The sequence below is a fragment of the Aythya ferina genome (assembly GCF_964211825.1).
Source record: "Aythya ferina genome assembly, chromosome: 11".
Classification (NCBI taxonomy): domain Eukaryota; kingdom Metazoa; phylum Chordata; class Aves; order Anseriformes; family Anatidae; genus Aythya; species Aythya ferina.
Window position 1 is genome coordinate 8,711,205 of NC_140307.1, and position 15,288 is coordinate 8,726,492.

The window sequence follows — 15,288 nt, forward strand, 5'->3', positions numbered from 1 at the left end:
CTGCAATGTGCTCTTTCTGGGCTAATCTAAAGTCTCATGGGATATCATGCATGGAGACAGCACACACTATTGTATGGCTTCATTGGCTTATAGTCAGCTGTTTGGCTTACTCAATACATGTGTTGAAAGCTGGGATAGTGCACTGTCAGATCTCTCTAGGCTTGTTTCTTCCGGGGTGGCTTCCCTATCTCTAAAATAGAAATGAAATAGAAATTATTAATGTTATTCTGATAAGAGAGGGATAAGGCTTAACACCTGAATACTTGAAAATTGCTTCAGAGGATACTTCAAAAGTGCCTAATGCTATAAATCATGTTTTTATCAAATGGTATTTTATCAACATTACTGTGTCAGGGGTTTGGCTGTTTCACCTTTATGCACATATTTAACTTAATGCCACGTCGCTCATGGCAAGGCTTTCAGTAGCAGCATTACCTGTGCAATTTGAATATGGGACTTTATAGAAACCTAAAGGAACTGAGCTATGCCCTATCTCCTGTTGCAGGGTAAGCTACTTGAAACATGTCTTTTCCTCCCGAAAGTTATGAATCTAGAAATAGTGTGACCAAGGTTCTCTAAAATCACAGTAACACAGTTTTATCTGAATGAAAATAAGTTATATTTACAAAAATTGCCGATACTAACAAAGTCTTGTAGTATTATCAGCATAAGTGCCTTAAACTGTAGCAGTTAAGAATGCCTGTAGAATATCCCAAACTGCACAGCATCAGAAGGCACTACAGCAGTAAGATGCTTAGAAAAACAGCTCAACATCTCATAGGCAAGAGCACAGTAAATCAAAGATAAAGTAAACTTTCTAGATAAGCAAGAGCATTTTAATGTTATTCTCATTAAACTTATCTCCAGGAAATAAGTAAACAGCCTCCATGCTTTCTCTGTCCTTCTGCCAATTTACATCTTAATGGTGAAACTGTTGCAGGTTACTTATTCAGCAGAGCAAGGGACTGATTTGCAACTTGTTGCTTTGCGTGCTGCCCTTAAATTCTGCAGGGCTGTTCAGGGCAACTGCGCATGGTGAACGGAGCCACTTAACTATTAACAGGTCTTTGCAGTGTTACAGGGGCATGACAGAGGCACTGCAAGACAGACGCGGGTTTTTTTTAGTATTTTATATATATATTTACACAACGTATCTGCTACAGTTATCACACTGGGTGCTTTCAGTGAGTTTTGAAGTTTGTTAATTCTGTGATACTGGTTTGTCTTAGAGCCCTGAGGTATGAGATTATGAGAAAAATCTCTTGATTCCATTAAAAAGCATATATTTATGGTCCTTGTGTTTGTACCAGAAAGGCTTAAAACGCTGAGTTATAAAGATCAGTTATTCAGCTGTAGTTATGCTTGAATGTGAACAAAACGTAGGGCAAACCATTGATTTTTAAAAGGATGTAACAACTACATTCCCTATACATCCCCTGCGAGGAGCAAAGAGTGGCCTGATTTATTATTTTTTTTTTCATACCGAGGAACTCCAGCAGTTACTACATTTTCATTAGTAATACATGGAAATTCACATTATTAATAATGGACCAAGAGGTTTCTGTATAGTATGCTCCATTTGAAGCCCCAAATCTTCCGTCCTTTGGCTCAGCCACAGGCGAGCCACACCATCACGCCTCAAAACCTCTGGGGCTCGCTTCACACCTAACCCACCCCAACGCCACCCGCGTGCCAGGGGCTGCATTTTTGCCTGGAATCCCCCCAAAAACAGCGTTGCCGAGCGGAGAAAACCCCCGCGGGCTGCCTGTGCCGGCGCCCACGCGGGCGGGCGGGCCTGGGCTCGAGCCCTCTCCCTCAGGGGGCCGCGTGCCGGGCGAGGCGCCGCTCCCGGGGCCGCGGGTTCGAGTCCCGAGGGGGGCGCCTGCCCCGGGACCGGTGCCGGGCGTTCGCCCTCCGCTCTTCCCGGGGGGCGGCGGCCGGGGGGTCCCGCTCGGGCGCGGTCCCAGCGCACATGTGCGGCCGCCCGGCACATGCTCACTGAGCGCGGCGCATGAGCAGACGCGGCGCGGGGCCATCGGACATCTTGGGCCGCCCCGCACGGAGCGGGGAGCGCCGCCACCGCCACCGGGTCCCCGGGGCGGGAGCAGCCGCGGCGCCCCCCTCGGCTCGGTTCGGCTTCGCCTCGCCCCGGCTGCCTCTCCCTCCCCCGCCTCCCCCGGGCAGCTCAGAGCATCCCTCCTCCCCTCTATGCATTTGTCTTAATCCTTCTCAGAGACAAGATGGCAACGCCGGCGGCTGTAAACCCTCCCGGTGAGTAGCTGCCGTTGCCCCCCCTGCGCCCCGCAGGGGCTCCGTCTCGCCCCCACGTTGGCCCCGCCGCACCACACGCCCCCGGCCCGCCGTAGGCACACAGCGCCCCTGGGGACCGGGACCGGGACAGGGACCGGGACAGCCCCGCGGCTCTCCCCGTTCCCCCGCAGCTCGGAGCGGGCTCGCCCCGGGACCGGCGGTGGCTGTCGGCAGCCGGGAGGAGCGGGCGGGCGGGCAGCCTCGCACCGAGCCCGGGGGAGAGCTCGGGAGCCCGCAGGAGTTGTGCATAAGCACCCGGGGGCAGAGGGGAGCGGGGAGAGGCTGAGGCCGGGGGCTGCTGTCAGTGTATGGTGCCCTGCACCCGGTCCTTGGTGCCCTACACGCGGTCCTTGGTGCCCTGCCACCGTCCCAGCCACGCTATCTGAAGGGAAAGCGGCACGTTAAAACCCAAGGAAAGCACCTCAAGGCTGGCAGGTCCCTTAGTGTGTTCCCATTTCCTTGCCAGAAGATGCCATAAATCAGTTTCCCATAATAACTTATTAGCGGAAGGAACTCGCTAAAGTTTTCTCTTTAAATTCGTCGTGGGGGAAAGAGGTTCCCTGAGGTGACCTGTGTCTGTGAGGCGCAACGTCTGGGTCATTAGGTGTGTGGTGAAGTGGGCTCGTGTGATGTGCCGTGGTAGGTGTTTCGGTGAGGTACTTTGGTCAAGGTAGTGTTGGATGGTCAGGTATCCAACGCTAAACACAAATGGGCCAGCGGATTTTGCGCTGGGCGCAATACTAATGAGGAACGCTTATCAAAAGTGGATTCCAGTCCTACCCGTTTTAATACTGGGTTACATTTTGTCACTTTCCAGTCAGTTTCAGTTCTGACTGTTAAGGGCTTCCTGGAGGAAATGTCAACAATCGTTCAAATGTCCTTGTAGCTTTCACGCTGAAGGTAAACACAGTTGGTTTGTTTCTGTAAGTGTCAATAAAGTAAGCAGGAACAACAAACCTTTGCCAATCAGATTGAGTTTTCATTTCAGAATTGTACATATTAAATGAAAATCAATATTTAATGAGAGGTTATTAAATGAGTATTATTTAGCTTCCAGGCTACCATGTCATGCATGATAACGGAGAATTCCAGTGCGTGCACATGTAGCTGGAATCAGTGAGCGGTTTTGCAGGCACAGGCAGATACAAACAGCTTTTTTGGGGGAGAAATTTGGTTTGCCTTCTTCATATCTGCTCCTCCAACCTATGCACAGAAGGAACAGCCCTGATTGCTTAGAGGTCTGTGCAGAAACTGCTGAGGATTTGTAGAGCCTGGTGGCCCTCTGGCACCACCCTTTTCCACCTCTGTTTCTACCTACCTGCAGCTGGCGTCACCAAAATTGTGGTTGCAGGAGGTCGGGTACTGAAGGGCAGCCTTGGAGCAGGGCTTCCTGGTCTTTTCCCTGTGCCCTGGGGAGCACTCGTGTTGTGAACCTAGGCAGAGCAATGGGAGACATGCTGAACATGAGCGCCAGGCGTGCTGGCAGTGCAGTGATCCAGCACAACGAGGCTGGCTTGCTGTAGAGTTGTCAAGTGCTCCTAAGCACAGATTGCCGTCCTCCGGAAGGATGAGGAAGCGTGTTGGTTTCCTGGCACGAGCCTACACGTGCGTCTGCGAGGCTGAGGTTGCAGGGCTTCTTCTCACTGCTCATCTAGGCAGCTGGAGCAGATCTGGGCTGGCAGACAATTCACCAACAATCAATGACCCTCCCAGCGTGAGTGTTGCTGTCAGACAAACGTAGCTGTGCATGGGCAAAGTCAAAATGAGGAGACTTTGAGCCGTGAAGAGATGAGAACAGTAGACTTCACTCTGCAGTGCAGTGCTGCGTTTGCTCTACCACGGACAGCAGAAGATAGAGCTGCATGCGTGACATATCTTGACTTATGATATGCTTTTTTTAACATGATAATCTGTTGTTTTTGTTATTCTATTTTTAGATTAACCACAAAGCAGTGTAGAGAAGCAGAATCAAAAGCTTTACTGAGAGGATTTTAAGGCTGCTGTTTTCTTTTGGGGCCGGATCCTCAGTGGGAGTAGAACGAAAGTAGCCCTATTAGTATTGGCGAAGCTATGCTGCCTTATGCCAGCTGACTTTCTGATCCACGATGTTAGGGGAGCACAATAGAGAGATTAACTTGTTAAGCATCTTTAATGATGATTAGAAATTACAATATGATTAAATTTTTATTAAGCAATTGTCTGGGGTTCTAATAACATTTGATAATTTAGGCAGGACATTAACCTACAGCTACCACAATACAAATACGTGGGGCATTAGTCATATTCTAGGCAGTGGAATGGGGATTATCAGACACGGAAAAGCTGGGTATTCTGTAATTCTGGATGTGGAAATCTTTCCCTGTGGTATCTCCTGGTACAGAATTGTGCACTGCTCTGTGATGTTATGTTCTGTCCCACATTAGATGCAGATTTATCCATTTCCCTGCTTTTTTTGCAACAGGGTGGGAGCAGTTTGCAGCCTGTCCACGTTAGGGTTTGCAGGAGCTGCAGTGTCAGGACCAGATTGTGGCAGGGACACGGCCACCTCTGCGACAGGTCTTTGTGGTGAAAGTGCTTGTCCATTGCTGCAACGAGGCATCGCACTGGGAATCGGGGGCTCTGTATGATAATATCTTTTTTGCTCTTCCTGCACGCTTAACCTTAGGAATAGGATCTGGTTAGAAGTACTTTGTTCGTTTGTCGTAATCTGGATGACTAACCGAAGTGTGAAACACAATACAAGTGTGTGGGAAGCTCATCTGCATTGGCACAAAGCATCAGAGTTAATTTATTTCCTCCTGAAATAAGATTGGCATATTAAATGGGTTTTAAGAACAAAAAAATTGTGGAGGTGTAACAAGCATTTCATAAATTACTGCTTGCAGCAAAGTAACTTAGTGCCACGTCTGTTTTAAATACATATATTTTTGGAATGCAAACTTGTCCATAACTGTTGCTACTCTGGGGTCAAATTTTGCTTAACTTGTGATGAAGTACGTGATGTGGTGCTTCTTGTAGTAGCCCAATTGGGATGAAAATGTGAAACTCTTAAGAAAATCAACATTTTCTTTTCCTGAGACTTTATGTGGCCTTGGGTGACTAAGTTGGATCAGTCTTACGGATGGTCCCTGAGCAGCAACTTTGTTGTGCTTAGGTGATGGGAAACGGGCTGGCTTTAGCCCTTCAGCTCTTCCCCAGGTGGAAGGGGCACCCTAGGTAGTACCCACAGATACACTGCCAAATGTCACACACTCATACACCAGATCAGAAGAAATGAGATCAAACACTCAAAGCGTATCTAGAGTTACACCAGAGGGCAGTTCCCTTAGGATGTTCTTGGCCATCTTTGAAGATTTTGTGAATCCTTAGGATCGTATTCTTATATTTAATTGAAAAAACAAAACCAAACAGTAGCTGAGTTGTTCACCTAGCCACTAAAGCTCCTGTAATGATTTCTTTTTCAGCAGAGAGCCCAAGCTGCTGGGGCTTAAAGCCTCCCTCATACAATCACAGCAGCTGACTGTGGATCCTTCTAGCCTATGGCTAGTGCAAGATTTAAAACAAACAAACAAACAAACACCTGAGGTTGATCGTCAAGGAAAGACAGTTAAATGAGCACTTTCTACTTGCAGTTTGTAACGAATTAACAGCAAACTTCATGTTGTATTAATGAACACGTGTAACTCAGCCCTGCGTCTGGCTTCTTGTCTTAGGCAAGTGGATGGGTGCTGGGAGCTGGTTTTGTTGGTGTCCATTCGCTTCTTGTGGGAGTTCAAGGTGGAAATAAATCATTCTCCCATTCCAGCTGGTCCTTCTGGGAATGAAGTGGGTTGTTAGCCTGCCTTGCATTTGCACTCAGGTTGCTAAGGTGTTAGGCAACATGGAAAAGGTTTATTGCCGCCCCGTTCCATGTTCCCACAAAGGAATTGGCTTTGACAACCTGGCAATTCTTTTATTTTTATTTTTTTAGCTTTGGTACAGCTTTAAAATTGATGATTAAAAAATCTAATTCAGTGTTTTAGATTTCAAAATTGTCTATTCAATGCTGAGCCCCAAGTTTGTTGTGTTTTACTGCTATGGTAGTAACAGCTTTGCCCTTCATTACAATATAGACTATCCAGTAAACACCAAAATCAATTTGACAGCATCCTGGGGAGTAAATGGAGTGTTCTACTGATGGGGATTATAATGGGCCCTAATGTTTCTGGGGTGCAAAAACGTAGTTTTGTTTCTAGGATAATGCTGAAAAAAGTCTCAAAAACTAAACACTCATTATCTAATGGGATCCTTAAAGCTACAGATCTTTTTCTTCTCTTATTTTCATTTCTTTCTCGCTGCAGAATTTGTCCTTATTTCAGTCAAACAGTGGTGTGAGGTGATAATGCCTATTGAACTGTTCTGTGATAACGTTTTGACCTTCAGGACTTTGTACAGTAACTCGCATTGAAAAAAATATATTTTTTTCATTATTTCTAATCTACAAGGATTCCAAAGCATTATATTTTGAAGTATCTCTTCTAACAGAATATTTATTTAAAATTTGCATATGCAGCTTGTGATTAGTTTCAAATATTTTTTCAAATAGAATAATGTTTCCCCGTTCCTCTTAATAAAAATGCAAAACAAAACAGATATTGCTGATTCCTGTAATACCAGATGGTACTGCTGGTTTTTCTTTCTAGTAAGAAAAATTGCTGTGGAGATTAGGTAGGAAAGGAAAAAACAGCCGTTTCAAAACAATCAAGGCAAAATAACACCTTTGAGTTAGTGATTATTGCTATTAAGAGGACAGAAATGGGGCTGTCATTATGAAGATGAATTCAGAGATTATGCTTAAATGGCTTGTGAAGATCAGATGTGTGTGTAGTTTAGGGTAATTTTTTTAGACTTACTGCTTGATAACTGACAAGTAAGAATGGAAATGCGTTAATTCAGCGCTAACTGAAGAAAGTATAATGCTATTAACATTTCACAATAGAAAGGGGAAAGAGGGGCCTTGAGTTTAGGACGTGGGGATGTAGGTCTCGGTTCTTGTAGGTCTTGTGCAGATTTTCCAGTCCACCTTGTGGCAGCATCCCTTTGGGTGGCTGGCAGCATTCAGAGATGGATGAGGATGGGGTTGCTCTGCCTGGCTAGCACCACGAATGCATGGACACCAGCCCAAACTAGGTTCTGCTGCTGACTAAAGAGCAAAATCAATAAAGGCCATTTGGGAAAGAAATCTGAAAATATAGAGATGCTCCTCCACGCATTTGCTAAAACAGTTTGTGCAAGAAAACAGATGCGTTGGACCAGAGAGGCAGAAATTCTGAAATTTCAGAGAACTTGGGTGGCCGCTCGGTATATAAACAATTGGTACTTGTTTATTCTTGCCGACAGTGTTTCCTTTGTTCAAATGTAAAGCATTTCCTGCTGCCCCATGTGTAGCCTGCATTCTGTGTAGTGAGAAAGAGAAAAATTGCGTAAGGCTGCTGCCCTACGTTTTAGCCTCTGATTATAATCCAAAGTGGATGCACATTGTAACCAAAGAAAAAAAAAAAAGGTAGAAGTGAATCATTCTTCATCTTCTGTTGTAAAAGTAAAAAAACAAACCAAACAAAACCAACAAAACAAAATAAAACAAAACCACCAATATTAATTTAGATAACTGCTTATCCAAATTAATTTGAGTATGGAGGGAATACTTTTGGTTGATGAAATAAAAACAATTATCCTATTTAGTCAGCGCATGCTCTTGGAAGATCTTCAAACTGGTAGATCTGATGCTCATACCTGTCTTTAGTTTTCTTGCTTTTTTCAGCCTTTGTTGTTTATATCAAGTTAGTAATGAAAAGGAATTGGTTGGATAAATTCATGTGGACCATATTTCCCCTTCTTGCCTACTTCTGAAGGTGTATTTTTATCACAAAGTATTGCAGGATTTCAGCAAATACTGGCCTCTTAGATGAGTAAGTTGCATGGTTTGGAACTTCAGTAGCAAGCATAGAGCACCATGTTTTTCAGAAGAGATGAGATGATTGCAACTTTACCTTGAGTAGTCAGCATTTCAAATGGATTTATGTTGAAAAAGGCAACATTAATAAACTGTATTTTATCTGTCTTGAGTTTATCGTTTACATGAATTAATGACCACAGTCATGCAATGGGTTATGAATTAGAAGCTGCTTTCGAGATGGATGTGATTTCCTTTTTTGGTACCCAAAGCATGCTAGTCCTCCTTGGGCAATGCCATCTGCATGTGGAGAAAGAGAAATCTTTTCTTTTGGATGTCGTGCATTTTCATGAACGCTTCTAAATTTTCTGCTTCCTCCTTTCTATTGTCAGCTTTTATTTCCATTCTGCCGATCTATCTCCCACATCTGTATCCTCCGGTTTCCATTCTGCGTTCCACTTGCGTGCCCCTGCCTCTCTGACGACTCCTGTGACTGCCACAGTTTGACTGTGGTGCTGAGCTGAGCTGTGCATTGGCTTCTCAGTTACCCTTGTCTAAATGTAAATGAATCCTGGCATTGTACTGCTGCTTCTCTCAAGTCTTTCAACAGTTTATAAGTTGTCTCCATTCCATTGATAGCAACTCCTTGAAGAAAAGTCCGTCTTCTTCTAGGTAGCAGCTGTGCAGCCTTTTATGTAATGGAGCAGCTACTACAAGGTATTATCAATTGGCTCAAATTAGGACCATCTATTAGTTTACATCTTCTCTACATGTATATGTGTTGCTGTTTTGTTCAAGGACAGCTCATAATGTTAATTTTAAATGTTTAGGTTTGGGCTGCTGCTGTTTTTCTCATCTAAATGTCAACTGCATGTGACAAATAGAATAATATAAAATAATTACATATTTTTTTATTCAATCAAGGAAAAGGGGTGTTGAATTGTTTAATTACTGGCTTTGCCAGCATACAGATGGGACGGCTTTTCAGGTAAGTTGCTCATACAAAATGCCTGAAATGGGTAGTAATTAACAACTGGCTCTTCATTGGTATGTTAATTATGCTGCCGTTTGTCCTGGTGCCTGTCCTTGTTTTAAATGTTCAGTTACACTGAACTGAAGCGTTCACTTCCTGGCAAACACAGAATGTATCAGAACAGTTTGACTCTCAGATATATGCAAATATTTTATGGGAAGAGGCATGCCAGTAAATCACTGAGCTGCAAAGAACAAAAACACTGCATATTTGTATTCCTCGGAGGTAAAAGCAAAATCTGTTTCGATGGAATACACAGGCCTGGTTTTGAAAAATGTTCTCCAGTGCTTTCCCAGTAATAATCCAGAACAGAATTTCGTGCGGGTAAATAACCTGAGGGACTGGTTGCTGCTGGCTCTCTACATTAGGAAAGGTAGGTGGACATCTGGGTGCTGTGACATGTTCTTGCAATGCATGTATTTTTAAAACTGCATTGCCTATAATATCTGGATGGAAAATCAAGCTGAGCTGGAAACGCTTTTAAAATTTGAGGTAAACCAGGCTATTTTGAATGCAAAGAGATTTAAAGTAACACCTTATGTATAGATCACGTCAGTAGTTTCAAATCTTATTTAATTTGCAGTTCTTTTGATAATACAGATTGACCTGTTACTTGGGTGCCCAGCGCATCCCCAGTCTTCACATATTACCATGACAGGTAAAAACAGACTTGCATCCAGCATGAATCTTGAACTTATTCAGTGATGTCCTGAAGAGGGCCAGGGTGGTGGTTAGGTGGCTGACTAGCATGTCAGAATGAGACCAGTGTTTGAACTTGCTGAGCCTCTGTCACCTGGAAAGTAGTTCGTCTTCCCAACGCCCTCTGACCCTCATCATCACAGGGCAAGTCAGACACCCCTGAAATTAGGTGCTGGTTTTGTAACAGTAGCCGTAGGAAGAGGATTATAGTCATAAAATTAGCTATAAAATGGCACTAGCTACTGTGTGTCACTGCCCTCTGAGTCATGTTTGAGCTGTTTATTGACCAAAAAAATGCAGTGCTGTTGGTACTGCAGAGCCAGTATGGCTCCAGAAGAGCTGGAGTTCCCTTGTTCCGCATCCAGCCGGCAAAGCTGCTAGCTCTGTTTGGAGTCCAGCTTCAGAGCCTTGAAGTATTTTCAGCTAGAAAAGCTTGGTTTTGAGATGCTAAATTCCTGTGTTCGCAGCCGCTGAGAGGCAGCTCATTTAGCAGAGGCCTGCAGAGGCTGGCCCTGTGACAGAGCTCAGAGAAACAGGGGTCGGTCTGACTGCCCCCGTGAGTCCTGTTCATGTCAGAGTATGTGGGGACACCGATGGTTTCTGATGATTTATTTTTTTAGGGCATCTGAAGAGATTGACTGGCTGTCTTTGCATAGCTGTGTCACCTTGCTCTGCACTTCCTGTAATAAGTGATTTGACCAGAAGAAAACAAGGCTGCATAACGAAAACTTCCCTTTATTTTTCGGGATTTTCAGCAGCCATAGGAATACAAAGGTAAATTTTTGGAGGTATGTAAAGGTTTTGGTGTTCCTGGGATAAATATTCTTTTACTAATTCATCTTGTTGATGTTTTCATGGAAAAAAGGGTGAAATTTAATTTGCTGGGTGATTGGGTTTGTGGGAGCAGCAATTGCATCTTAGCTGCGTTGTATTTTTACTTACCAGTGAAGGTTTGAAGTATGCACTTTCATTGTTGAAATTAAAGTAAATGAACCATCACTGAGAAAAACACGGGAGCATTTTCAAGCTCTTTCACGAAGACTGGAAAATAAGAATAGCTTCTGAATGTGTGGGCACGTTTAAAAGGTGGGCTGGAGTCCTGATAATTATTCTTCAGCTCCTTTCTTGTAGAAATTTTATAAGGCAAAGTAAGTTTCCTCCAAAAAAGTAGTTTTGGAGGGGGTGTTCTCTGGCACAGTTTGGCTGGAAAGAGGTTGGTCTCTGCCTGTCCCGCAGGAGGATGGATGGCTCCTTCCTGCCTGGCTCTTGGAGGTACCCGGCTGTGGTGCTGAGTGGGCTGGAGGTGCTGTGCTCCCCCTCCGCTGTACCACTGCCCCCATGTAGGCTAGAGGCTCACAGGGCAGGTTTGGGCGACATCTATCTCTGAGCTCCAACCATTAGCAGCTGGGGGTGTTGAGGGCATCTTCGGTTCTCTCATCATGGTGGTGGTTTCCAGCAAAGAGGACAGTGGACTGTGGGATTAAGGGTGTCTTAAATAAACATGAATATCTTCCCCAAAAGTCACACGGTGAAGTCTGCAGAATCTGTATCTTACACTTGTACTCAGGTACTGAAAAATGTGGAAGGTCTCTGCAGGCTCATGCCAGAAGCTGTCCATGCTATGAGTTAAGAAATGTTCTCCTGTTATGCAGGTGGAGCTCAGCTGGATTCTCACTAACAACAAAACAGCAGATCAGACTTGAGCTACAAGGATCTCCTATCCAAAATGTTGTCTGTTACGGACATTTTAGAATAATTATAACACTTCTATTATGGATACTTACAGAATAAGACTGCAACAGAGTATTTTCTTCCTTCTTTGTAGCTGATGGGTGTTGTGAAGTACAGAGGTTTATAAGAGTCTTTTGTTCCTCTTGTAGGTTATTAAAGCTTGAGACTTGGTTCTTGAATGATAGCTGTTGTTAGTTTTATTTCTTCTAACTGAAATCAAGTGCTTCGCTACTTGGTGTAGTCTGTGATGTCTTCCTGATATAACAAATGAACCCGTGCTCTCTGAGATGTAGTAGTAAATCAAATAAATTTTGCTACTCTTCTGCTCAGCAAACAAGCTACCATTGTAAGTTTCCAAAGTATTTGCTGGCTCAAGACTTTTTTCTTTTTTTAATGGTGTCCTCGTTCAGCTACTTTAGCCCTTTGGTTCTCAACAGTAAATGGAATTAAGGCTTAAGATTTCAACATTTTAGTGAAAGCTGCCAATCTGAATTTCTTTTGCAGTATGTCTGTGACCTTGAGATAGGCATTCTAGCCACGCATACTGTAAGCATACCAGCTGGCTTTCTCCAGAGTTTTCCCTTTTGCTGCTTGTATTTCTTCCTCCAGGTTCCACGTGTGATTTAGAAAAGGAGACCATGGAAATATCTAAGTAGTTTTTGAGGTGAAGCAGCTGTAGGAAGGTGCTGTAAAACAAAATCTTAATGCTGTGGTACAATAACCAAATTAAGGGATAGGTGGTTTTACTCGTTGGCATTTTGGTTGGATAGAATCAGTTGGAGATCTGTGGGTGGGTGGAAAGAACATTTACATGAAATTCATGCTGAATTATGTTTTGCTTGAGGAAAACTATTCATTACTCGCATAGCTGGCACATGCTTTCTTATTCCTTCTCTAAAGCGCTACCTGACTGCTTTGATGAAAAGGTTGATATGTCATTAAGGAAGTGGCTCTGCCTCATCTACTGATTATGTACAAAACCTTTCATGTCCTTGGTGTAACTGAGTAGGACGCAGGCAGAACCAGTCCTGGCTTTGCTCAAGGAGAGCCGTACATGTGGTGAAAGTTTTGGGGTGTGGGGGGGTCGTGGCTCCGTCTCTTGGGATGGAATGTGTGTCTGTAATGCACCAGAGCTCGCTGCAGCTCCACCTGTACCCCTTTCTTGGGATTGGTTTTCCAAGATGATCTTCAGGACAAAATATTCTTTCATCATTGCTCAACTTAAAGCATCTGTGGTAATTATGAATAAGACTTTTGGAGACCAATAAATTCTTGCTGTGCAGGAGAATTCTTGGCCATTACAAGCTGCCAGCATTTTTCAGTTTTACTGCTGGCTGGCTACCTCCTGTCAGAGAAGTGACTGGAGAAGAAAGACAGATTTGTGCTACAGGCACTAGCCAGGGTTCAAACTGATTTCAGACTTCCTACTTAACCTCTGACAAGTCATGTAATATCCCTGTGCCAGAGTTGCCAGTCATCTGATTTTTGTTCCAGTTCTCATACCTCCACTTTGCCTGTCCTGCTTATTGGGATGTTTTTTTATGGTCCTGCTGTCTGGGATGGTTTTTTATGTGCATCTGTGAAATTAGTTCAGTTACAAGGGGGTTATAAAATAATATATCTGTAGGACAGTGTGGAGTGCCTGAATATCTTTATTTTTTTTCATTGTTATGTAACTGATAATATTTTAATAACAAACCTGTATTATGTTGGTCTAGCAAAGAACATTTTTCTCTCATTGGGAAGAAGGGGAGATAAAAGGCAAAATATACATTTTCTTTTGCCTTTTAAACAACAAATATTATTTATTCCAGGCACATTAATAACCACTAATTTGTATTTTCTTTATATGGTGGCTATGATGTTGGGATAACGTGTATTCTTAGCATCTTTGGAAAGTATACCCACGAGCACAGATTGATAGCTATTTCATTGCTAAACTACCAATCATCGACCTGGCTATAAAATCTTAATACAGGCTTTACAACTCATTCCTTGCTCTCTTGACTTATGGTCACTCAGTCTGCCTATGAAAACATGTTGATTTGTTCTCAGCCAAGTACAGTTTGAATTAAGGTTGAGAGCAAAATATTGATTGCCTTGTACACATACACAAATTAAAAAAATGTATGAAAAATAAAGTGAATATTATGAGTAATTTTTCAAGTGTTATGGGTTTGAGAGCTGAATCCAAAAAGTAGGAAAATGCATTATAGGGGGTGTTTGGTTGGTATGTTAACTCAAACTGCTCTTTCAGAGAGACTTGATTTCAAGTAAATATGTTTTCAGAAATCAGATCAGGATTTGTCCTAACATTGAAATGTAATGATAAGGCATTTGTGGTGATTTCTATGGTTAATGCCTTGGGCTGCTACTAGTTGTTTGCTTTGTTCTGTAGAGTTCCTGTAGTAGCTGGGACACAATTGCCATGTTTGGTATTCAGAGTAACTGTATGTGTCCTTTGTGCTCATCTGTGCTGCTCTTCCATCAGCAAATATGAAAGTTAAAAATTGAATTTGATCAATATTTATAGACAAATACTCAGCTTGTTTTTTGACAAACATCCGATTTGTTTGTAGTGAGTTTTTTTCAGTGTCATTCTTTGTTCCCGTATTTTTTGTATCCACAGAACCGTCTGTATACTTTTGTGAACAAGAGGCTTGTAATGGATGTCAGTGAGATCATATTTAATGTGTACATTGGGATGTGAGCATCCAGCATGTTCTTGTACTTTGTAATTTTGAAAAAGCAACAAGAACATAGCTTTTACAGCAGAACACTTCTTGAAAGCCCAGCAGAGCTTAATTGGAACCATAATTGTTTTTGTTTTAAATTGGTAATTCTGACAAAAGCAAAGTATAAGGTTCAGTATTCATTCAATAAATGTGAAGTAACACCAAAGAACCTTCTGCAGCAGAGCATAGCAGTATTTTGTATTTACTATATGCCTATCAAGATTTCCCTGACTCCATATCGTTGGGGTGTTGTCTTTGGGGCATGTGTGGGAATGAAACACTCTAGAAAATAAAGCAAAAAAAATTCAAATGCAGCTACTGCTGAAGTTCCAAAAGCCTGTGGGCTTTTACTATATTTTTATTTGCAGACATGAAAGATGTAATGCTTGAAATTACCTAAAGGCAGACTGTTCTAACAGTGTAATTAATGATCCTGGGGCAGTGATGGGTAGAAAAATCATTAAGACCCTTGTAGCCTTTTTGGAAAGCAGAAAAATTCAGCTTTTGGGGAAACTCGTCTTCAAAGACACGGGCAACTGCTAATACAGGTTGGTATGTCAGAGCAGTGGGAGTTTCAGAAGATGTTCCTAAGGCTCTCCTCTGCCGGAGGTTAAACTGAACGCATCCAGGGCCCTGAAAGGTGCTGTCTGTAGGTGGGGGGTAGACTGGTGGATGCTTTTTCAGGCATCTTTTTGAGGTCCAGTAAGATTTGAATCTGGAATTTCCCTGTCCACAGACCTTTTCCAGATCTAAAGGCTGGACTACAGAGCTTCATAAATTGGGCAGGGAGTTTAGAAAAAAAATGGTTTGAAATAATGGATCACACAACCTGTCTATTCACTTGTGCA

General features: G+C 43.1%; 1 protein-coding gene across 4 annotated transcripts in view; it reads left to right on the forward strand.

Annotated features, from left to right (window-relative positions):
* Positions 1-2,043: 2,043 nt before the first annotated feature.
* Positions 2,044-15,288, forward strand: part of ARNT2 (aryl hydrocarbon receptor nuclear translocator 2) — a 103,336-nt gene continuing 90,091 nt past the window's right edge. For 2 of the 4 annotated variants that reach the window (XM_084531789.1, XM_084531791.1), the window contains exon 1: positions 2,114-2,271. In XM_084531789.1, the coding sequence (XP_084387915.1) occupies positions 2,241-2,271 (31 nt within the window). In that variant the 5' untranslated portion in view covers positions 2,114-2,240. Of the gene's footprint in view, positions 2,272-15,288 lie in introns of all 4 variants that reach the window. The other 2 variants (XM_084531787.1, XM_084531790.1) reach the window with 2 other exon arrangements.